The sequence below is a fragment of the Micrasema longulum genome, unplaced genomic scaffold (genome assembly GCF_059751315.1).
Source record: "Micrasema longulum isolate JH-2025_06_02 unplaced genomic scaffold, ASM5975131v1 h1tg000299l, whole genome shotgun sequence".
In the NCBI taxonomy this organism is placed as follows: domain Eukaryota; kingdom Metazoa; phylum Arthropoda; class Insecta; order Trichoptera; family Brachycentridae; genus Micrasema; species Micrasema longulum.
In genome coordinates, this window is record NW_028277503.1 from 372,779 (window position 1) to 398,515 (window position 25,737).

General features: G+C 31.4%; 2 protein-coding genes across 2 annotated transcripts; both read left to right on the top strand.

Moving 5' to 3' along the window:
* Positions 1-77: 77 nt before the first annotated feature.
* Positions 78-4,589, top strand: IntS11 (integrator complex subunit 11). The gene has a single exon (XM_088224584.1). The coding sequence runs from the start codon at positions 364-366 to the stop codon at positions 2,149-2,151; it is 1,788 nt and encodes a 595-aa protein (XP_088080710.1). The 5' UTR covers positions 78-363; the 3' UTR covers positions 2,152-4,589.
* A 7,005-nt stretch (positions 4,590-11,594) lies between these two features.
* Positions 11,595-25,350, top strand: LOC148282735 (peptide transporter family 1-like). Its single transcript, XM_088224585.1, has 14 exons — positions 11,595-11,689; positions 11,777-11,858; positions 14,517-14,658; positions 14,782-14,868; positions 15,474-15,748; positions 17,069-17,151; positions 18,527-18,700; positions 19,472-19,597; positions 20,667-20,789; positions 21,989-22,332; positions 22,949-23,168; positions 23,824-23,910; positions 24,019-24,168; positions 24,944-25,350. The coding sequence occupies exons 1-14, from the start codon at positions 11,633-11,635 to the stop codon at positions 25,121-25,123; spliced, it is 2,130 nt and encodes a 709-aa protein (XP_088080711.1). The 5' UTR covers positions 11,595-11,632; the 3' UTR covers positions 25,124-25,350.
* The last annotated feature ends 387 nt before the right edge of the window (positions 25,351-25,737 follow it).

Consider the following 25,737-nt stretch of genomic DNA (forward strand, 5'->3'; position numbering starts at 1 on the left):
ATAATACTAAAATGTGTTATCTGTTATTATTATCATGAATTTTATGGGGCCGAAATCTAAAAATATGAAGTGAACATTTTTTTTAATCGACTAAATATTGGCTACCTTATTTTGGATAACAAACAGTTTATGGTTTCTGAATGACAATCAATGTCAAAATTTTAATGATAGTTTCATGATTTTTCTGTGACTACTGTTAACGAGAAAATGAGTGCGAATTGCCAGTGCCATGGTATTTGAATTCTTCACTTAAATAATATATCTTCTGAACCATATTTAAAAACGTACATGTTTATTTGTCAGATTTAAACTCTATGATCAATATAAATAGGCCAGTTTCAGTACAATTACCTATTATCAAACATGCCCGATATCAAAATAACACCACTGGGAGCCGGGCAAGATGTTGGAAGGAGCTGTATTCTCCTTTCCATGGGGGGTAAGAATATTATGTTGGACTGTGGCATGCACATGGGATACAACGACGAGAGAAGATTCCCGGATTTCACTTACATCGTCCCCGAGGGGCCCATCACCAGCCAAATCGACTGCGTTATAATATCCCATTTCCACCTGGACCACTGCGGCGCGCTACCCTACATGTCCGAGATAGTCGGCTATTCGGGCCCCATATATATGACCCACCCCACCAAGGCCATCGCGCCCATTCTCCTGGAGGACATGAGAAAAGTAGCCGTCGAAAGGAAAGGCGAATCAAACTTCTTCACCTCGCAAATGATCAAAGACTGCATGAAAAAAGTAACGGCTGTTACCCTGCACCAGTCTGTTATGGTAGATAACGATCTTGAAATCAAAGCTTACTACGCGGGACACGTCCTGGGAGCCGCCATGTTCTGGATTAAGGTCGGCTCGCAATCCGTCGTGTACACGGGGGACTACAACATGACGCCGGACCGCCACCTCGGGGCCGCCTGGATAGACAAGTGCCGGCCCGACCTCCTCATCTCCGAGTCCACATACGCCACCACCATCCGGGACTCCAAGCGCTGCCGGGAGAGAGACTTCCTCAAGAAGGTGCACGAGTGTGTGGAGAATGGGGGGAAGGTGCTGATCCCGGTGTTCGCGCTCGGGCGCGCTCAGGAGCTGTGCATCCTGCTGGAGACCTACTGGGAGCGCATGAATCTCAAGTACCCCGTGTACTTTGCCGTCGGGCTGACAGAGAAAGCTAACAATTACTACAAAATGTTCATCACATGGACTAATCAAAAGATTCGCAAAACATTCGTACAAAGAAACATGTTTGACTTCAAGCATATCAAACCGTTTGATAAATCCAACATAGACAACCCGGGAGCGATGGTGGTTTTCGCTACTCCGGGTATGCTCCATGCTGGCCTGTCGCTGTCGATCTTCAAGAAGTGGGCCCCCAACGAAAATAACATGGTCATCATGCCCGGGTTCTGCGTCCAGGGAACCGTCGGACACAAAATCCTCAACGGAGCCAAAAGGGTCGAGTTTGAAAATGGTCAAGTTGTAGATGTTAAGATGGCGGTGGAGTACATGTCCTTCTCCGCCCACGCCGACGCTAAAGGTATAATGCAACTTATTCAGTATTGCGAACCTAAAAACGTAATGCTCGTCCACGGGGAAGCCGAAAAAATGGAGTTCTTGATGCGGAAAATTAAAGAAGAATTCAGCATCGACTGCTTCAACCCGGCCAACGGGGAGACTTGCATAATCAATACTCCGCTAAAGATTCCCGTCGACGTTTCCCTGCGGTTACTGAAGGCCGAGGCGGTCCGGTATAATGCGCATCCCCCGGATCCTAAGAGAAGGCGCATCATGCACGGAGTGCTGTGTGTAAGGGATAACAAGCTGTCCGTAATGGACATGGACGAGGTGTGCGAAGAGGCTGGAATTAACCGTCACACTATCCGCTTCACTAGCACTGTGCGGCTGGAGGCTCCAGGGCCTGCAGCCCGCACAGCCCAGCGCTTGCTGCATCTTCTCACGGATCGCCTGCCCTCTTGGACCATCCATCTCACAGACGGCAACATCTCCGTGGAATCTGTACTAATCAAGGTGGAAGGAGATGAGGATGTCAACAAGAGTATATATGTCTCATGGACTAACCAGGACGAGGACCTCGGAAGTTATATATTAGGACTATTACAATCTATTTGTCAGTGAACCCTTCGTGATCAAAATGTTATAAGATTTGTAAAACTTTTTGTCATTTACAATTTTCATTTTATTTCAATGATGAGACTTTTGACATTACTCCACATATATTTGTGCATAGTGTTAAATAAGTAGTTTTGTATATTTGTGCTAAGTTTAAAAAGCACCAGTAATGCTCGGGAAATAATCAAATAGCTAATCAATATAATTCATGCCGAGTATTTATTTGATCAAAAAATTGTGCGTATACTTTTATGCGTACATCTATCTTATTTTGAAATCCAATTCAACTATAAGACAAAATGCTTTAAGCTAATCTAAAAATACCTATTTAGTTGAGGGCTTGCATTATTAATTGCAAAGGCCTATGTTATCGACAAAATTAAGAAAAGGATGCTGCGATGGTTCGAACAGCAAAGAATGGTTGAAGAGATTATTGATGAAAATATAGATCGATGGAGAAAAGGAAGAAGACCAAGAAAGACATGACATTACTAAATTCGGTAAATACTTGGAATTTAGTATGTCAAAGGACTTAATAATCGGCATGCATGCCTAGTAAGATACATGAAAGTGAGATTTGTCTGTAAAGGTAAAGTAGTGTGGCAATTTATCCTCTGCCTACCCTCATGGGTAACGGCGTTAGTTGTTTTGCATATAAAGGACTCTTATATTGTCTGATTAGTGCCAAAATCTTGAATCTGCAAAAACATGCTTAAAGTTAAATCTTTAAAATAAGTTTTGTAAATGTTTCAAAATTCTCTAGTTACTTTTGTGGTAGCGAATCTTTAAATGGTCAGGATTCTGACACAAGTCGGTAACTAACATTTGTCTAGTGAGATTTTGCACTTTTAAAGTTAAAAAAAGCTCATCCCAAATCAACAATTCAAATAAAACCGAAAGTTGAATATTATAAAATGATATTTTATATTTGTTTAAAAAGTAAATAAAAACATTTCTTGTTTTATTAATAAATACCTTAAAGTTGAATATTATAAAATGATATTTTATAATTTTCAACTTTAAGGTATTTATTAATAAAACAAGAAATGTTTTTATTTACTTTTTAAACAAATATTTGATGTCATTTATGAAGACATCTCATTCTTTCAAAATTTGTAGTTACCAACTTGCCAGAAACCTGACAAAATCTAACTTTTGTGGTACGTCTCAAATGCGGAGTTAGGACTTTGGTAATGGTCAGGCATTTGTTTCATCCTACATTTAATATTTTCATTGCTAAGATACTGTAAATATGTGCATAATAAATGTAATTATACACAAATGAAATTCCATACTAATAAATTTTCAATTGAAAGCAGAGGCGGTTCCTTAGTATGTGCATAAGTGCAGTGCACTGCCAAGTAAAAAAATGTGTGGATAAATAAGTCATTTTATTGATAGTAAAAATATGTTATAGGTACAAAGAAATAGGAATTCGTTTCAATATTATACTCGTCAACATCATAATATTCAATACTAACGCCAAAAAATCTAGCGAGATCGACTCTAGCGGACAATTTTCACATCTTGTCTACGCATGCGCAATCGTCCACGTGCATATTCTGTTTTGCACAATTCTTTACCCTGAATTTGTATGAAATATAACATATCTCCTAAAATCGTCATTTGAGTGAGATAGACAACGCTTCATACCGGTGAATCGTGCGTTAGAGGGAGAAGACAATATACATACTCCGGGCTTTGCCGACGCATGCGCAGATTTGAAGTTCGTTTGTAATGTCACTTTGAACATGCGTAATGACATGATATTAGAACGAATTTAGTTGATTTAGTTATCCATAACGTGAGTATAATGTTAGGCAAATTTAGCATTCCTGGTTCCGATGCGCGGGCTGTTATACTATTGCTTGTTTATCATGCCAGACCTGTCATATCGTTATAATATTATTGAACTTAGTATACAAGGTGACAAAATGTAAAGAAATGCACTGCCAATGTTTTCGGTCAGGAGCCGCCTGTGATTGAAAGATACTATTTGAGAACATCGATGAACCATTCTAAATTATTTTAATTGATATTTTTAAAGAATCCTATCTTTATTAATTAATTTGTTTTATTTATAAATAAAGCAAAAGCTGGAATTCAATTGATCACCATATTAACCTGGGGTAAATAAGAACATAATAATGATGTATTTTATAAGAAAATCAGTTCCTTAGTTTGCAGAAGACACTTTATTAATGCAAATTTCTCACAAATTTGCAATCAAAAAAGTTTTATATAAGTTTTCAATGGCTTTCTTCAGTCTGCCATAATGTCTTTTTTCATTGCAAACTAATTTTTCTTACCAAAATATGCAAGCTTCCTCTTTTCTTTGCAGCTGGATTAAGGTCCAATTTAAATGTGTGTCAGGTCTTTGTCAAATTTTATGCATTGTATTTTCAATCAATGAGTATTGTTAATAAATTTATTTTTGTACATATTACATGTTCATATTGATTTTTTATTCCTCAGAATGTTGACAGGTCCATGCGAATCTGCAAGTTTTGTTAACCAGCCACCTTCATAAAAATGAAAAGAAAATATAATAAATATCTTATATCTATCTTCTCCTTCTATCAAACTATATATATAAAAGGCAATATTCGTATGTGTATCCTGGATGGACTGATTTCAGTGTGGTTTTCAGCGAAATAGATCTTTTCCATGAGCATATTTATAGCCCTTAAAATCTTCAATAAAATTGGAAGGATATTATTTTTTGTGTATAGAAAAAGTTTATTTTTTAATGTTTTCAACAACGTTCGTTTTTTATGGATCCGAATCAGATTATTTACTTAAATTCCTTATAACTCCTACCTATTTATTTCTTTTGACTGGATTTTAGTTAATACTAAAATAATATTTACTGACATTCATAACTTTTTCGAAAATCGCATTCCTAGATAGAGTGCGCCCCTGTTGGTGAGAAGAGTAGAGTTTGTCATTTGCAAAAAGAATTCTACATTTGAAAATAAATTATTTTATATTAAATATAATAAACAAGTACTTAGATACCTACTTAAATTCAATATTTGAATATTAATTATTTTTAGATTGGAATTTAATTATAGTACCTAGGTTCCTACTTATCAGCAAAAAGTTACACCATCTTTTATCTAAACAGTTTTTACACATTTTCACGGACTATCAGGCATTCGGGTTTCAAATGAAATATCAAGCTCACGTAAAACCGGCTGGCAGTTAAAAAATGATTAAATACGCGTTTGCCATGAGCCACGACTGAGCGTTTGGGCATGAGGTAATTGTCATAATTTTAGAGGGCTTGGGGTGAGTCTGTGTGTACTAATAAGAGGTCAATGGTTTTATTAAAGAAAACCGAAACTGTTTCTTTGGTTACGTTAAAGCATTATGAAGCTAACTTTGTAAGTATACTTAATAATGTTTAATCTTGAGAGGAAACGCGTATTTCCGTATTTTTACCCTGGATTATGGCACTATAAATATTTACCATCAGCGTTGTCTGAATAGTTTTACTTTATTGATGAATAGTTTATTATGGGAACTAGAACCATCCAAAAACCCATAAAAATGTCCAGTTTTATCTGCGGTCTTCGGGCGGTATACAATTATGATAACTATTTTTAAAAAACCTAAAACGTACTCATACAGAAAATTTCATTCTGATACTCTGTTAAAAAATAACAAAATCGGTTCAGTTTTGAGGTGAAGAAAATGGGATAACGAAACGTCGATTTTGTCTATTTTAGTTAGGCATAAAAGGTCCGAAATGTAGTTGTCTTTTTCACATAGCATCGGGGAGGCATATTCAAACGGTGACAGGAAAACAATGTTCAAATGCCTATTTATCAAAATTCTTTGTCACTGCATACCATTTCAATATATGTAATCCGAAACATGAAAATAATAATGAATATGTACATAATTAATTTTAATTGATATGAAACTTTCGATTGTGTTCACTTAATATATGTATATAATATGAGTATTTACTCAAATCTAGCAATAACAAAGCATTGCTGGTTTAGCTCGTATCATATAAACATTTCTTGATCTTATAATATTTCCATATACACAAAACACAACTGCGGCCCTAGTTCACTAATTATTATGAATTAAAATATTATAAATATTATGTGATTGCTGTTTAAATTGGCTTGGCGATTATAAAATTACACTGTTTAGATATTTTCCATATTTTAATGAAATGAATATATCGGAACCCCACTCGTAAACAACTTTATTAATATTTTCAAATGCAAGTTTAGAATCATCTCGAAAATTCAAAAACGGTTTTGTTCTTATTAAAAAATACAAAACAGATAGCTTATTTTATATTGACTCAGTGAGGAATCGAATCAGGGTCCATATCACAAATCTTCAATTGCCTGCAAAATAAAATCGAATTTTATGTATAAAAAATTGAATACTCACATAAATTTATTTTTAAAACATGTTACCGACAAAGATACTTAAAATTTTCATACAAATATACACATTTTCGTACAGAAAATTTGATTTTTCTTTGTAGGCAATTGAAGATAACTCTCCTAATTTCCCATTGTAATTGGGGCCCTGGACCTGTATGCATGCGAGCTATGCTATTTACTACATTAAAAGGTGAATTAAAGGACAAAACCTCGACAGTCGTCACCCTTATTCTGCATTATAATTTATTTATTTTTTTTTATGTCAAAAATTTATTAACCCTTTCAACTCAGAGTAATAATTCTCTGGGTGCATAGAACAAAAGCGTTCCAAATTTTTAGTTTGGTTTTTAGTTTAACAACAAACATGTAATGAACGGTTAACATTTTTGCTTGCAATTCTCAACCCAAGTACCTACAGCCCGCTGTAATCTGTAGCTAACTTCGTGGTCAATAATCATAGAATGGTTTTTCTGCATATGGGCGACTATTAGGTTATTACTCTAAACTATCAACTCATACATAGTGCTACAATAACAAAAATCTCATGTAATTTAAGTGTCCATTTGCATATTTTTATAATATTTATTCAGATTATGATTTTACTGTTGAGATTTTTACAAATCTAGATTCCCTTATAAATAAAGTATATGATTCTCTTCTGCATTTAATATTTACTGCCTGCCGTCCAATCTGTGCCGTACTAGTAAAAGTTCTTCGCTTTTGATATTTTATCTAAATGAGTAAATTCTGTGCCTTTATTTATACAGAGACTAAAACCTGACATTTATATACTACTTTAGGAGACATAGCCAAGATAACATTATTTAATTATGTATTTTTAGTTCATTATGTGTTTATCGTGGCGTATTAAATCATCACCAATTTTTAAAGTATCTCTTTGTTAGTTATGAAACATTTTAGATCAAGGCAAAGAGAAAAGGTACTCTGTATTGAGTGAAACAACCCAAATAAAATATGTACTTATCCTGTAAAGGATATTGTTTTATAATTTTACAGACGAAATCAGATATTTCTGAGATTATATATATTGCGTTAAAAGTTTTAAAGGGCATATTCAGAATTCAAAATTAACAAAATTTATTTCAAAATCCCGGATTGTAAAAAAACATATTTTTAATTTTGAAGTTTTCAGTAATTGTCAGTAAGTCAAATATTTTTGTTTGGATGATGCATTATACCATAGAATTAAGAATAGTCCAGAAACCGCATACGCACATTAAAAAGAAGGCGACTAAACTACTCATAAATGAGTAGGTTTACATTTTGACCCATTAGTTTCTTTGTAGACGTCGCTCAGTACGCAACTCCTGATTTGAATTCAACTATGCCGTGTTGTGTCCTTCTAAAGTGTAGAAATACTCCTAGGATCTTAAAGAAACAAAATGGCATCACATTTCGTGTGTAATTAACAAACAAATGTTTAAGTAGCAAATGCATTACTTAAAAATTGAATTATTTTTCCATCTGTCAGATTGTCGAAGAAACAAAATGGAAATTTCGTTAGTGTTCCAGGGTAGTAAATTTTTTACCCGGCTTTGCTTATCTAATGAAAGAACTAATGAAAATTAGACCTCGGATTAAATAACACCGTGGGGGACATTTGAACGACATTATCTTTAAAACATCATATATTATTCAACATGATATAAAAATATCAGTTTTATGTCAAATAAAATTTGTCTTTATTTTAAGTTCAAAGTTCATTCATTCAATTACTCTTATTAAATGACCCTTTACTTATCTACTCTGTTGTGTCAATCAATGTTTCCTCGTGCACAATAAAATTTTAGAGAAATTAACAGATTGCTATTTTTTACCTTACATTTGTGTTATGATTATTTTTTTTCCGATCAAGCAAGATTACCCGGCGACTTCACGAATGCGCGCGGCGAAAGTGAGGCATAGTGGGGGAATTATTGAACACAGTCCGGTGTATTCAAATATGATTCTTCGCTCCTTCTGGACTATTCTTAATTCTATGCATTATTCCTTAGAATGTGGATGATTTCATTTAGGAAACAAAAAGTTATGTTAAAATTCAAGTAACCATTTCAATACTTGCTGAAACACATTTTGAATATATAATATAAAGATAATTAAATGATAATATTGATTACTATTGTTTAATATAAAACTTGGATTTAAATAATCGTATTTAGTAGTCATATTGTATACTTATTGTTTTAAAATTAAAACTAAAAAAAAGAATTCAACATGCAAACAAAAACGGGTTAATGTACCATTATTTATTGAAAAAAAAATTGCATATTGCATGATTGACAAACTAGTGAGAGTAGGAAGCCGGTTTTTATATTCTTGTAAAATTTACATCAATTTATAAATTTGACCCTGTTTTGTGAAAGAAACCTATTTGTTGTTGGAGCAAATATTAAAGATAAGCCGACAGAAATAAAACATGTGATTTGAGAACATTTGGCGGTCGTGTATTCATGTCATTCAAATGAAAAAGTTTTTTATCATTAGTATGAAATATTTTTTGAATTCATCGTTTTGATACTTATTAGAACTGAAATAAGAAATTTAAAACATAATAATGAAATAAATTTAATACTTAATAAGGGCTGAATCGCAGACACCAATTTAAAAAAAATATTGTTTCCAGATCTATTTCAATCTAATTTAATATACCTCATTCTTAAATACCAATCTTGACCTTTTTCTATCACCTAAATATTTTCTTAATGTAGCTAATAATTTTCTAACAAAAAATGCTATGTATTGTTGGTACATTTATTAAATTTATAGTTTTATGAAATACATATTATTTTTAAAAAATCTGTATTTAACTATGAACCTGTTAAAATAAACTATGTACTTACTTTTAAAAATATCAATAAGATACACAATGTTATGTATATAAAGGCAAAGGTGTTCAATATCGACATTGGATGTGTTTTTTTTTATATGATTCCTAGATAAAAACCAATCAAGACATAAAATATGATATATCTTAAGATTAAGTACCACAATGCCTAAAGGAAAAAAAAAACAAATTTAAAATCGGATAGTTGATTTGAAATCCTGATGATAGAAGATAAATAAAAGCTTTAGTTCTGTAAGGGGTGAATAGAAATAGTTATCTTATATTGTCTTATATAATATATGTGACAAACACTAAGTTATGCAGTTAATAGTTAGACTATTTATTACATCATGAAAATTATGAGAAGAATGAATGCTGCTGGTAGGGTGCTTTATATTACCGTATTTTTCGGACACACAAGATGCACTTTTTTACTCTTAAAATTCAACCAAAAATTTGGGTGTACCTAATGGTCCGATGCGTCTTATCGTTTGCAAAATACGGTATATTAAAATGTATAAGTATCAATATAATTATATCAACACCGAGCTGGGAAGTCAGTTTATTAATTATACTCAGTCAAAAAACAGTAGTTAACAATAAAAATCGGAATTACTACTGATTTTGAAAGACTGAAAGCTGGCAACATCAAATTATAATTGGCTTATTTTGAGATTGGTTTTGACAAGGTCAAGATGTTTTCATTCAGTACTGCTATTTTTTAAATGTGACTATAAAACAACAATCATAAATTAATATACTAACACTCTAAATTATTTTTTACTCTTTTTGGCAGACTTTAACTACAATGAAATGAAAGCATTCTTATTCAGTGGCACATTGAATTGGTAAAAGTGCCATTTTACTACTACTTTAAATATTATTTAAATAATATTTTTAAAAACTAGTTGAGTTTAAAAGTTGAATCTAAGACCCAATCAATAAAGACATGGTGTGCTAACCACTAAGCTAACTAGGTAAACATTCGCTAAACATAACAATGAACTTACATACATTATAAACTTATATTTAACGAGCTAACAATTTAGGCATGTGTCACTATCTAAGAATTCTACTGCTTATATTAAATATGTAAGAATTATGAATGTTTATTCGTTAGCATAAAATGCTTAATATTTTTGGCACATAAGTTAAAGTCAAGTTTTGTCAGCTCTAGTGTCAAGAACCTTTTGAGTCAATATTTAGTTTGTAAAGATATTTTTAAAAGCTAAGACAGGGATGAATCCAATGAAAAAAAAAAAATTACAAAAATAGCCATTTTCTTATGTTCTAACTTTTAATTTGCCAGCAAACTTTCAACTTTATAAAATCAGTCACATAAGAGTAATGTATCTAGAGTAGTGGTGGCCAGCATTTTGTATACCATGCGCCAATTTTTTTTACATACAAGGTCTGATGCGCCATACAATTCGAACTTTTTTTACCGTATTACGTTCATGTTTGGGGTTGTAAAATAGAGATAGGAATAGGAACTGCTTTGCTTATTGGGAGGTAAATGAATACCTCAATCACAGAATTCAATTAATTAATTTACGTCATGGCGCCTATTTTAAAATAATGGCCACAAGAATGCAATGCGCCACCTGTGATCATTCAATGCGCCACGTTTGGCGCATGCGCTACGGTTTGGCCACCACTGATCTGGAGTTACATTTTTCCAATGGTTGAACCATAGTGTAAAGTTTTTTATTATGCCCTATTTTACTAAAATTTAATGGTGTAAACTATAGGCATATTAAAATATATATGATCTACCACTATGTATGAAAAAATATGATCTCATTGTTTTGTTTTGCAAAATAATGACAATTCATATTTACTTTTATCATTTCAATTCATATCTTAAAAATATTAAATAATGTTTTATGCTTAGGGATTTTTTTTTCTATAAAAGCTAATTATGTTTTAGTTATCCTCCTTCTTATATGGTTAGATTTAATTTTAATTTAATATTTTAATAAAGACCTAATAATTCAATCAACAATAAATTATTAGTGTAGTAGGGTAGATTTCAAATATTGTTTCAATAAATATATCTTAATGTCTAGTGATTCGGGTGTGAGGTGGTTAATGTACGAGTATATCTTTTATTTTTTTCTTACTCATTGTTTGACTTCACTTCTACATGAGAAATATATTGCATATAAATATAATTTTCAGTTGCACAATTTAGTTTTACTTAAATCTTTGGAGTGCTAAGGTGTGTAGAATGGTAGTCAATACACGTACAGAAAACGGTACGGTGTATGAACCGGTACAAAAGAAGGTTAAAGTTCATATAATAAAGATCTTAAATTATATTCCTAACAAAGTGAGATTAGAATAATCTAAGTGAAGATAATCTTAATTTTAGGACCTCGAGAAATTTCCCCGTGCTGTGTTTTTAATCATTCTCAATGAATTTTGTGAAAGATTTTCATATTCGGGAATGCGGGGTGAGTTGTCACAAAAAAAAAAATTGAACATTTTTTTAACAACACATTTAAAAAAATACTTTATTCAGAAAAAATAAAATATTTTATATATATATATTATACATAAATATTTATATTTTAACATTTCCCATTACATAAAAGAAAAAAAACATTCTTGTGTACGTAATGGGAGTGACATCTTACAATTTATTTTTCGGTTTTTGTTTAATAAATATTCCTAAAACTACAAAATATGCAGTGTTTTCAATGAGTGCCATGCCATATATAGCAATTTTATATCTAGAACCCTGAAGTTTTTAAACAATACTTTATGATTTATGTATTTAATTTTATTATTTTTTTTTTTTTAAATATCAGTAACTCATTATAATATTATAGGATTTTTATTTAAAATTAAAGTTTATGTAAAAATATATTTATATATTGTCGGGTTTATGGCAAAAGTCGGTAACTACAAATTTTTAAAAAATTAGATGTCTTTATAAATGGCATCAAGTAACCTTAAAAAATAAAAATATTTCATATTCCATAAATACAAAAAAAAATATTTTATAATGTTCAACTTACAGTTTTATTTGAATTGTTGATTTAGGATGAGCTTTTAACTTTAAAATTGCAGTACATTAAGACATTTCTTAGGAATCCTTACTGAGATGAATATGTTCTCATTATCACTATGGCTGCATCATCTGCATGTCATGTGATTTTAATGACCTTATCTCCCTTAGTAGATTCACTACTTTTTTTTATTCTTAAAAGCGTTTTTTAAATATATTTATTCTGCTTGTGTAAGAAAAGGTTTTTGGCGTATATATTGTTGTGCTATATTTAGTTATAAAGGTGCTAAACTTGCTTTGTTTCTTTGTTGTTCTCAATATGTGTTATTTTTCAAATGTTAATATTATTTATGTCCCGAATTGAGTTGTTGTAACTCCTGGGAATGTAATTCAACTTGTTATACTTGTAAAATACTTTGTGTTATATGATTTATAAACAAAATAAAAATAAATATCTCACAACTAGTAAAATAAAAATAAATGTAGTAACCCAACGATATTACTAAAAAATTATATCACGGTTTTATATCTGTAAAAATCCCAAATAAGGATTTTGTAATCATAACAATACTAGAGCAAATAAAAAAAATCTACTATTGATTTAATAATACACAATCTAAAAGGAAACAGTTTGCATAATCGTGTTTGTAAGGTTCCATGTGTGGTGGGGCATAAGTGATTTTTTGTGTATTTATAGGGGAAAGGGTGTGGTAAGAAATTTGATTGTTTGAAAATATGTTAATACATTCAAAACCCTTTAAAACAAAATTTTTTAGCTAACCCCTTATCTTGACAGAACGAAAAAATATTTTTTTACACATTTGATGGTTGAAAAGGCTTCAGAATCCCAAACATCCTTTTTTGTTTTATTCTAAGTTTATTATGAAATGTGATAATGCGGTTAAGAATGAAAAATATGGTAAAGTAAATTCAACTAATGTTTTTGAGAATAGGTGTCTCAGAAGAATCTTGGGTGTGCGGTGGTTTGATTTTGTAAGGAATTAAGTAATAAGAGAATGGATGCAGCAAACTCCGGTGACAACTGTCATCAAGCGGAGGCCATACGGTTGGCTGGCCCATATACTGCGGTCACTCCTGAGAGCCTTAACCACGCTTGCCAACTTTACAAGGCATCAGGTTCTAGACATAAGCTGCTGAGTATTCGTCGGGAGCTTATGTCAAAACTACGGGACGGCAACCTGACTTAGGAGGATGCACATGAGCTGGCAACAGATAGACATGCATGGAAGGTCTTTGTGGACACCATACACTCCCTAGGGAGTGGGCATGGGATGATGATGATGAGTTTTAACTGAATGCTGTTTTACTCCTTTTTTATTTTTTCAAAGGATTAACCAGATTTAATTAAAGGATTAACCTAACTCTATTTAGAGGCTTGTCAGCAGGTGGGAAAGAGGGGGATATGAGAGGAGGTTATGAAAAATACACCACAATACCCAGACCAATTGAGAAAATAATCTTTCATTTATTTTGCGGGAATTGAACCTGCGACACCAGTTTCACAGTTAGCCGTCTAACCAACTGCGCCACGGTGCCTATTTTAGTTTTTGAGAAAAAATTATATTATATGTATTCTATAGGATACATTGCTAAGAAAGGGGTAAATAATGCTTTGATTATGTTTACCACTTGTAGCACTAATGTTATATGGTTGCATTCAGTATTTTAATTTGTTTTAAACTGAATTTTATTTTAAAAGTCCATATCTAAGACATCAGAAAAAAGCCAATAACTACTGTGTATTTATTACTGACTTTTTGTTATTTTTATGAGCTCTGTGGAAAGAAAGCTTTAGAATATATTTTTACATATTGTAATTTTTCTCATTTTATGTTCGTAATATACCGACTTTTTTTATATCTTTTGTATGTTGATATACATATATGTATCCATGTATATATTTTTCTTGTTATTTTTTTTATATATCCATGTTTTAATATTGTTTTTTTATTTTTGTATAACTGAACTCATTAGGTATAATGTTATATTGTAAAAGGCACTTGTGCCATATAATAAACTTAACACGTAGTAATGATACAAAGCGAATGAAAATATGAAATTACTAATTTTACCATTTTAGCATTCCTGGCACTGTATCTCAAGCAGAAGTTATTTTACACAGAGGATGAGGCCACCGAAGTGTATCATATTTTCACCACCATGGCATATTTCTTTTCCATATTTGGCGCCATACTGGCCGACAGTTTCTTTGGAAAGTTCAGGTTATTATGAAGGTGATCTAAATAAAGAAAATTTGCTCAAATGAGAGACTAATTTTATTTTACACAATAACTAATATCTTTTTGTGGAACAAATTATAAAATGTTTCCGACAATCTGTTTTAGAACAATAATATACCTAATGGTGGTTTATGCTGCTGGCAATATTATTCTGACTGTGACTGCTGTTCCTACTTTGGGTATTCCTGGAAGGTATTTATTAAAAATATAACAAAGCTACCTATTTTTCTATCACTCATCAATCTTGTATTAAAATAACAATATATGTAATTTCCAACTCTGTTAATCAATTCCTTCATTTATAATTTTTTCTGAATCTACTGATTTTTGCTTGGTGGAGATTGTCTGCTTATGGCACTCTGGATGGGGGGGTTGCGATACGAAATGCTACTTGTATATTCACTATTACATACATCCATATTAAAAAAATATATAGTAGTAAGGACCTTCCCTCTATGGAGAATCATATTTTTAAAATAATAATTAGACACCCTAGTCTCACAACATTATTATTATTTTGAATGATGAAATTCAATGTATAATGTGTATTGCAAAATTTATAAACTACCTACCATTATTATTGAACATTAATTCAAACTTCTTGAATTAAATTTCACAATTTTAAAAGAAAATTCCATATAAACACTGTATCCAGAACAACTTTTGTCTATCTAGAATGTATTATGATTTATAGCATTGACGATTTTATTCTTGGGTGCATGTAAAAATTAGATTAATTAGAGTTATTAAGTTGAAATTATAAAATATCAAATCATAATCGTATCTTCTTGTTACAGAGAATTCACCATTATAGGCTTGATGATGGTAGCTCTTGGGACCGGTGGCATCAAACCCTGTGTTTCTTCATTTGGTGGAGACCAGTTTGTTCTACCGCAGCAAGAGAAGCAGCTCACCACTTTCTTCTCTATTTTATATTTTATTCTGTGTTTGGCCAGTTTGATTGCTAAATCAGTGTCACCTTTGCTACGGTCAGAAGTACAATGCTTTGGACACAAGGATTGTTTTTCCCTGGCATTTGGAGCACCGGGAATCTTAATCATTATATCAATAAGTATGTTATCAACACTATAAATTAGTTACTGTCCTAAAAATACATGTGCATAGTGGAACTACTTATGTATATGAGTACACCGGAATCTCTTTTTTACACAGTGGATATTATTTTCCACGTAGTACCGTGTAAAAATGTATACTAAAAAAATAACAATAGCGGATAGGTTTTCTTGTATAAAAATCTCTTCGGGATTTCAAAAATATTAAATTGTTTATGATTTATTTAAAAATATAACAAGATGACAAAATACTTTTAAAAATTATAACTATCACTATCAGACAATAGACGTACCTGTTTACGCATATTAGGTTCTACATAAATTTCATCACTTGAAATATCCAGAGTCTGTATAATCTTTCCGTCTAAATTTTCGTGTTTACTGGGCTTTAATGAAAATTCAGTTATGGATCACCGTGCCTATATTCTTGTGAGGGAATTATAAAAACGAATAGTATTTTTTTATTAATATACAATGGGTTTAACTCATAAACTCGGCGTAAAGTTACGCCTAAGTATAGTGGTATAATTCGGATGGAAATACCTTCCTAATTCTACCATTATAATGGGGATGGTATTCCCATCTGAATTATACTACTAAACTTAAGTGTAACTTTATGCCAAGTTTATGAGTAAGGTCCTATATGAAATATTTTTTATACAAAATGAATTTAAGAGTCCTCCCTAGGGAAACTTGTTCTAAGGAGGACTGTTTTTTTACATATTTCATGTCATTTAAATATTTTTTTGTTTCTTCTATCCTAGTTTTCTTCAGCCAGATTTTGATTTCTCTTTTAAAATATTGTTTATCAGTTCACTTAATTTTATGTAGAAGCATGTTAAACAATTTGACAGAAAAAATAATCCTTGGACCTTTGCCCAACTCTATTGAAAATTATATTATTTCTTGCCCTTGTTATATATTCATGTTAATGAGCAAGGGGATGACGATGTCTATCTCCAAATCTGTCTAGCAGAATAATTTTAGCGTATATTAGGCATATCTCAGGCACATCAAAGGGTCTAAAGATTTCAGTAGATGGACTTCTTATCGGTACCTTGAGAAACACTTTTATGATGCCTTTTTGTACTTCAATAATTTGTTTAAGATGTGTAGCTGCAGCAGATACCCATCCTATTAGACCATATTCTAAATAAGATTGGAAAAGTGTATGGTATATTTTTTTCATATGATGTTTCTAATGGTCTTAAAAAATACATTAGCTTTATAAGTTTGTTACCTAATTAATACGAGTGCCATCGTAAGTTCTCATCTATTTCAAGACCATTCATTTATGAGTACTATGTTTGAATTTTTAGTTATATTTACTTGTGGCAAAAAGATGTACATAATAAAGAAGCCAACAGGAAATATAATGACAGAAGCTGGCCGGTGCATCTATGTGAGTTTCTTTTTTTGTTTGTTTACTCATAAATAACATTTTTATTTAAGAATTTTATATAAATTAATAACTAATGAGGGCGATAAAATTAAATTATAACATTAGGTACTAAGGAGGAAATATATAACATGACATTATAATAGTCTAATATTATAAAGAATTATAAAAAAAACTCTACAACACCTAGCCATAGAAAACTAAAAAAATATTAAAACCCTCAAAATAATACACAAACTCACACTAGAGCACATTAAGGATGACGACATCACACTAGCAAAAGTAACCGACATACACAATCACGACACGAGTACTTCACATTACCGTAATATATACAGACAGCGAAAACAAAAATAGGACAATCTCGACTGCTAAATAACGGACTGAAAATGTAAAATGACCTACCGCACAGACTGAAGTTTACAACCATACAGAGTTTCAAGACTGACGTTTATTATTTTTTTTATTTAAAAAAGAGAAAAACTTGAGTTCTTATTATTTACTCAAATATTTAAATTTTCAAGCCAATTTCCTAAAAGCCGTAAATACTTGTGCCGGAAAAATGGAAATCGAGCTGTGGGATTTGAACCTCAGACCTTTGGCCCGTGAGTCCACAATACTACCATGGGACCACAACCAGGTTCAACCGGTTCAAGTGAAACACATTTTGAAACCTTCCTGATACCACATTTACCTATGTACAATACTTTTTTCCATCATAAAATAAACCATGGCAGGTTTCCCTAAACAATAAATATGCAAATTTCTGTGTTTTGGGCCAATGTCGGATTTAATTTTTTTCTTGCCAACATTTTGTAGAGGGTTGATGTAAATTAAAAAATACACATATTGAAAAATATACTGCACATACATATGTGGTAGTGTTTTTTTATTGAAAATAGTTTCCTCAAATAAATTATTATAACGCCACAAAATAGCTGTAAAATTACTCTGCTGTAATATTGTGATTTACGACATTGGCCCTTTCAGACCCAAGCTACAGATTTATTAGATGTAACAGGTAAATTAGTAGCCATTTAATTGATGTAAGAGGTTGTGGTCCATGGATAGTGCGAAAATACATATTTTAAATTGTTTAAAACTATAAAATAATATGTATATCTGTCTTCGGTTTATTTACGTTACTTTTTATCTATTGCTCCATAACAGTGGTGAATTACAGCACAGAACACTTAGGGTTGAGAAGACCACATTTGATTATTTTTATGATTGATTATTGTGATCTCATCGGAATCAAACCTTAAACACCAAATGCTTCCATTTTTTATTTTATATATTTTTAGTGTTCAAAATAAGCTTAGTTGGTTTCATGGAGGTACTATGAAGCACTATAAATGTACTCAATTGTCTTTTTCAGGAATCTTTCAAGCGTCGCCGAGAACTTACGGATGCTGGGAAGAAGTACGAACACTGGTTGGATTACGCTAGGGGCAGTTATGACTTGGAGTTTATAAATAATCTCAAACGAACATTCCGTGTGTTTGTTTTATTTACCCCTCTACCAGTGTTTTGGGCACTGTTAGATCAACTGGTAAAAATTGTTTGTCTTAAAATATTTTTAGGTGTACTATTCCAACCACAACCAGAAATGAAGAGGCGGAAATAAGTGATTATATAGGATAACTGAAATAGCATTCAACAAACCCATCGTAACTTATGTAAATTCAAGAAATCAGAATCTTAATAACACATTATAATAATGGTGTTTTAGAACAAAATTAATAATCAATTCTGTATAATCAAACCATTGTATTTTGTTTTTAATGGTTTCTATTTCATAGAATTTTACTAATAACTTAATGAATAATAACTGTAAGTTATTGTTTCAATAATTTAATAATGTAAGCTTGGTTTTTATAGAAATAAACATTTTGAAATCAACTTTGCTAATTTAAAAATAAAATGGTTTATACTCGTAGTATAGTGGGTTATGTTTATTGACTTCAATTTTGTAACATAAAAATTTACATCAAAGAAAATGTTATCATATCACAAGGGAAATTCTTTAGCACGGTTAAGCTAGGGTTTCCTAGGACAGCGGTGCCCGTATCTTAACGGCCGTAGTGAACGGTGATGCGGTGGACAGCCGTCCTAACAGTGACTAGAGAGTGGTTTTATTTTTTAACGGTGTTATCAACACCATTTTTATAGGAAACCACTCTCTAGTCACCGTTGCGACGGCTGTCAACCGCATAAATGTTCACTACGGCCGTTAAAATACGGGCACCGCTGTCCTAGGAAACCCGAGCTTTAGAGTTGACACATGAACTTTTTAATTCCAATTAGTGTATTTTTTATCTAGGGATCACGTTGGACTTTGCAAGCAGCAAGAATGGATGGAAGGTTCTGGTTTTTCACAGTGAAACCGGATCAGATTCAAGTTCTTTGCCCCATCTCACTTCTACTTCTTATACCAGTATTCAAAAAGGTTATAATTTTTGAAAACATATATATATATATATAAAGAACACTATATCTGTGGCTCGCACCTATAACGGCCAATTTTAAAAATCTTTAAAAATTACAGGAGTAATTATTTATCCATTTTGTGGAGTTATAATGAACTGTTTAGCTTTGGTAATAAATATCAATAAAAAACATTACAACACACATATGTGTGAATAATAGTTAAATATACAAGTTTTCTAATTGACATCGACCCTCTACAAAATGGTGGCAAGAAAAATATGAAATCTGGCATTGGCCCTTTTAGATTGAAGCCGCGAAAATTAGTAGGCGTCATGTAGCAACTTTATAGAGGACAGCTTTTTTTTTAACAAATAAAAAAATCTCAAATAATAATTTTAATGAAAATATGAGATAGTTTATTAATTTTAAAAAAAACTTTTATTTGCTTTTCTGCAAAGTTGGCTACATGTCGCTTAGTAAATTTTGCCCTTCCAACATCAATATATAAACTTAAAAATAGCAAATATTTTTTTACTAGGCATTTTATTTTACAATTGAACAGCATTGATAACCTTTTACATATTAACAAACATGATGAGTGAAAAATTTGTAAAAAAATACAAAAATTAGCTTAACTGTAATGATTGGTTGAAACAAAGGACGAAATCTGAGAATTATACTGCGAGTTGATAAATGCAATCACTTGATTTATAACTGGTAAGACTAGAACCAAATATGCTTATATTTGGTTGGTTGTAAGATATTGCTTTTGAAAACAAACCTGCCAATATGCATTTAAAAAAAAGTTCTTTGTCAAATAAAAATGTAAAACGTATTACCAGGCATGGGATTTCCCAGTGAGGAATACATTGTAATCAAATCATGTATATTTTTTATCAATAAAAATAATTAATAAATAAATGGTAATTTGGATCCAAAGTTCAATCAATACTCTACAGATTGATTTCCATTTTCTATTTTAAACTAGTTAAAAATGGCCCGAAAATTTTATATTCACGTAAGTTTTAAGAACATAATACAAATATATATTTTTTGATGATTATGAATAATTTAATACAATTTTCCAGGTAATTTATCCAAGTCTAGGGAAATTTGGACTGCTAACAAAACCTTTAGAGCGATTATTATTGGGGTGTGCTTTTGCAGCTGTTTCTTACATATTCACAGGTTTACTGGAATTACGACTTGAAGTAAGTTAATCATGAGATCATAATATAAATGTATATATATGACCACTTATATTGATTAATCAATAAAAATGTAAGAAATATAATTATGAAGTATAAGTGTTAACTTTGTAACTTAGAGTAATAATACACCACTAATAGTCACCCATACGGACAAAAACCATTATATGGTTATTAAACACGAAGTTGGCTACAGTTTACAGCAATACAACGGGCCGTAGGCACTCAGGTCGAGAATTACAAGCGCTAATGCGTTTGTTGTTAAACCGAAAACCAAACCAAAAATTTGGGATGCTTTTGCTCTATGCAATACAGCGAAAAGGCTTCTCTTTAAGCGGCAGCGAATTATTACTCTGAGATTTGTACGGATACAAAGATATGCAATACCAACTGCCTAGTAAAAAAACTTTGTACAGTTTGTCATTCTCTCTCTGGTTTTAATTCTCTAAAATGGATTAGTTTGTAGCAAAGACTTGCATCTCCTCTGCCACTCCGGTCTGTTTTGTGAAGACCTCTTTAAGTCTCAAATATGACCTGCAGCTCATATCTTTGCTCAAATCCTTGAGGTATGTCGAGGTATTGAGAGTGCCCCCTAAAGTTTGTCCCCATATATTTATATAGTTGGTATTGTCAGCATAACAATAATTATTCCAAACTTCACAGATTGCAGTAGGTACTTTTATCAAAACATAATTATTATCCAGAGAAATCTATTACCACAAAAATGTAGTAGATTATAGTCACCGTTATGTTAATAAATCATTATTATTATTATTAAAACTTTTTTGCATATATTTTTTTTAATTTATTTACAATTTTAAAAAACCCGTTAGGGTTACATTAGAAATTTAATATTGTCTAGTCATTTTATGTCTCGTCTAGTCTAGTTAGTTCAGTCATCATGTGCTTTTTCAGATTGATTTTAAATTTGTCTCCAGTAATAGTTTTCAAGTAGTAAGGTAGGTCGTTGTAGTGTTTAAGTCCATTATGTAGTATTTTTGACTGTCCTGTGTTTGTCTTTGCTTTTTCAATATGATAGTGTTGTTGTTGTCTGGTGTTATATTTGTGTATGTCAGCATTTTTGACTAATATTATGTATTTATCTATGCTCTGAGCAATTGCATTGCAACTGAATCCATCACCGATTGGTCCGTGTTTCCGGAAAATATATTACGTGTTTTAAATATACATTATTTTTATAGAAAACTTATCCCGTTTTACCATCTGAGGATTTGGGCCAGCTGAGAATATACAATGGTTACAATTGCAAAATGTATTTTGAGAACACATTGACAGAAGATAACTTCACCGTTAATCCACTTGACATTTATGCAAATAAATTTATTCAAGTTGAAAGAAATCAGAATTTATTGTATAACAGAACAATGATTTGTCCAGAATATAACAGCACGTCTTTGGAGAAAATACACGTAGAAGAAAATAAAGCAATATCATACTTTTATCGAGATGATAGTTTAGGAAATGCAACAGTTTTGAGATATAATGACCATGTTGATAAATCTAGATCTGGTTTGCCATATGTAAGGTATGTAAACATTAGCTATTATTGTTGCCATATAAACTTATGTAAACATATCAATTGGTGTTATAATAACAATGATAAGCTGTAATTATGAAGAAATTATTATAATATATTTAAACACCATTAATTCCGTATGTGAGAGGTAAACTACTGTATCTCCTTTTGGAGATCTGGTTTTTACCCAGCTGTTCAGGAGAGACAGATTAGTATTTTTTTCATAATTCAAACATTCTGTATTTTTCAATGAGGGGCTTTCGTTTTCTAAAATGTATTGATACACATTACAAAAATACACATTTAAAAATCTTTGGGAGCACTGTATGGAAATTTCAAATGTTTCAAATTCAAATTAGTAAATTTTCTTGACATGTTGAAAATTGATACATTTGTTATCAACTCTTCATATTCAGGCTTAACTATTTTAATAGTATTAGAGTTAATTGATTTAGTAACTCCTAAAAAAATAACTATTGACGGGTAATACTTGCCATACAAATAAAAAAACACTGAAGAATTTCCTACAGTCCCTACGGACCGAACAAAAAAATCTTCTGTCATAAATTAAAAACAATCATGCAAAAAGTAAGCATAAAATATTGTAAATCTGGCTTTTTTTTAGAATTTTGGCAAATATCGTCAACAAAAAAAAACTTGAAATTTTGTTGAAAAATAAATACAGAGGAAACATAGAACTGTGGACCAACTCTACATACACGGAACTTATAGAAGTGTTTTCCGGTGAATATGAACTGTTCATAAACTCGAAGCTTATGCAATTGGATATGGACTTCAGAATTGGGGGAGTGTACACCATCATTATAAACGATATTAACGAATATGTAAGTTACATACAAAATACCAAGCTAATGTAATGGACAAGATATATTTGTGAGACTATGATATTCTTTTTGGCAAAACTGTTCTACTAATTAATTTTATATTGAAACTACACTAGCTCAGTATCAGGCATAGAAGAAACATTCACATGCTATCACTTTTTTGCAATATTTGGAATAATCCTACTTCGCCTGTTTATCCGAGAGAGTTCTTCCAACCTCCATCGCAACATGGGCTATCTCTTGTTTCTAGCAACGAGAGAACCCTTTCAATACCCTTTCACCGCTCTATTTTTTTACCTCCTCTTTCTCAGCTGCTCGATTGTGGAATAATCTTCCCACTAAATCAAAATTAAAATGTCACTATCTAAATATTTGAGTTTTTCCTTTCTCCTCCCTCTTTCCTTCCCACTTTTACCACCTCCCCTCTTTATAGTATAGTGTAGATATTGAGTTCATTTCTGTTTCTAAAAAAATAATATCTATGTTTTGTTTTATAATTTAAACATTATAACATACCTACAACATGTCCACATACTACTTATATTCTCAAATCAAACAGTTTGGGTGGGTAAGAAGAAATTGCCTTGAGGCAATATGCCCGCCCTTATATATACATATCAAGTGTTTAAATTAATAAAAATAATAAATATTTTAGAATGCCCAGCTGTTGACAGTTACAGAACCAAATTCAGTATCAGTAGCTTGGGTTCTACCTCAAATGATCATTATTTCTGCAGGAGAGGTCAGTATCATTTAATATTTTTTTATGAACAATATATTAATCATTTATTGGATTTTTCTTAAGCCCATCAAAAGATGTTTGTGAATTAATTTATGATTTTATTTTCAGGTTTTGTTTGCCATTACAGGGTTAGAATTTGCATTTAAAGAGGCACCGGAAAGTATGAAGGCCGTGTTACAGGCATATTGGCTCTTAGTGGAAGCCGTTGGTAATATAATCATTATCATTGTGACACGATTGGGAACTGGATACAGACAGGTATTTATGAAAAGACTTCCATTTGAATTTAACCCTGCTGATTCATGATCAACACTAAATATTTAAAAAATGAAGAATCAAAAAAGCCAAAATCCAACTTTGGAAGCCAAAATCAGAATGGTCATAAGAAATATCATAGAACCTTATCTTGCGTATATTTTTTTATTTATTTCATTCGTCAATCTAGTCAATCAACTTTTTAAGGAGACATTACCGTCAAACTGGTAAATCAACTTTTTCCAGGAGACATTAAAAACTGTTTTTAAAATCAAATCCAACACATTATTTACTCCGATCCGAGGTACTGTTCTTCTTCAGAAAGATCACCTACTACCACGCGTATCGTACGATTAGGGAACATCCAATAAGAGTTCAAAATCGCCAGATATGAAAATATCAGTTGTAGATTGGCGGTAAGCATGACGTCCGATGATTTGTTTTATCTGGTTTACGGCATTAAAAGTTTGTTGTCAAAATACAATTTTCGATGAAATTCATCACACTAATTTTCCTGACATTTTTTATGAATATTTAAAATGTTAATTTTTAAATAGCTTTTAAGTAGAAAGAGAACTTTCAATAAATAATTTAGACATTTTACTTAATCAAAAGAAAGCCGAGCAAACAACATACAAAGCAACGGATGTTCAGTAACTTTTTTTCTTAATCATTTAAAATCAATTTTTACTTATGTTTTGAAGAATTTCCTGTTGTAAAAATAAATGGTGCATAAGTTATATTTCACACTGAAATTAGTATTTTCATCTTGTTTTAGGCGCAGCAATTTTTCTTCTTTGCCGGACTGATGTTCGGAGCCTGCATAGTATTCTACTTCCTAGCTAAACGCCACGAGCGACATAAGGAATTAGATGATGAAGTCCCGATACGGAAGAAGTCTCTCCTAGCTGATAAATACATTGAAATCATGCAAATTGATGACACTTTAGACCATTAGATTCATATAATAGATAAAAATAATATTTCATTTCTTTTCAACAATTTCTAAAGATGGCTAAACATGAGGTCGATTTTTTAGGCATATTGAGTTACATATATATATCACCGGATTTTTCAGCATTTTGTGTAAACACTAAGAGGAAAAAAATCCTGGATAATCAAATGTTCAATACAAACTTGAGTCCCGATAAATGTGAAAGAATAAATTATTACATAAGAAATAAATGTATCTTTTAATGATAGATAATTTTTTATTGATAGAAAATGGAAAGTTACTTAATTTTGTTTTGACAAAATATTTTAGTAAATTTTATCAAAATAAAGCTATAAAAACTTGGAAATTAAAAAAAGTTTACTTAACAGATATCAACAAAACGACGATGAATTATATTTACCTTGTTGAGAATTGGGCCTAACATAATGACCACTATACCACAAAGTAAACCCATGCAAATTTCTTTTGTCCAGTTCATTAGTAAGACATCTGGGTATTGTGGAAAAATGTTTTCATTCATAATTTTTTTAATAAAATTGTTAAAAATACGCTTTCACGAGAAAGCAACAATGTGATGTGATGTGAATTGTGATGTCAAGATTCAGTTTTGTCTACAA

What these genes read in the sequence shown, in the direction of transcription:
- IntS11 (XM_088224584.1), top strand. Translation starts at nt 364, where the DNA reads ATGCCCGATATCAAAATAACACCACTGGGAGCCGGGCAAGATGTTGGA.
- LOC148282735 (XM_088224585.1), top strand. Translation starts at nt 11,633, where the DNA reads ATGGTAGTCAATACACGTACAGAAAACGGTACGGTGTATGAACCGGTA. An exon ending in AGTTTCTTTGGAAAGTTCAG is followed by an intron (nt 14,659 to 14,781) that starts GTTATTATGAAG and finishes AATCTGTTTTAG; the next exon opens with AACAATAATATACCTAATGG. An exon ending in TCTGGTTTGCCATATGTAAG is followed by an intron (nt 22,333 to 22,948) that starts GTATGTAAACAT and finishes GCTTTTTTTTAG; the next exon opens with AATTTTGGCAAATATCGTCA.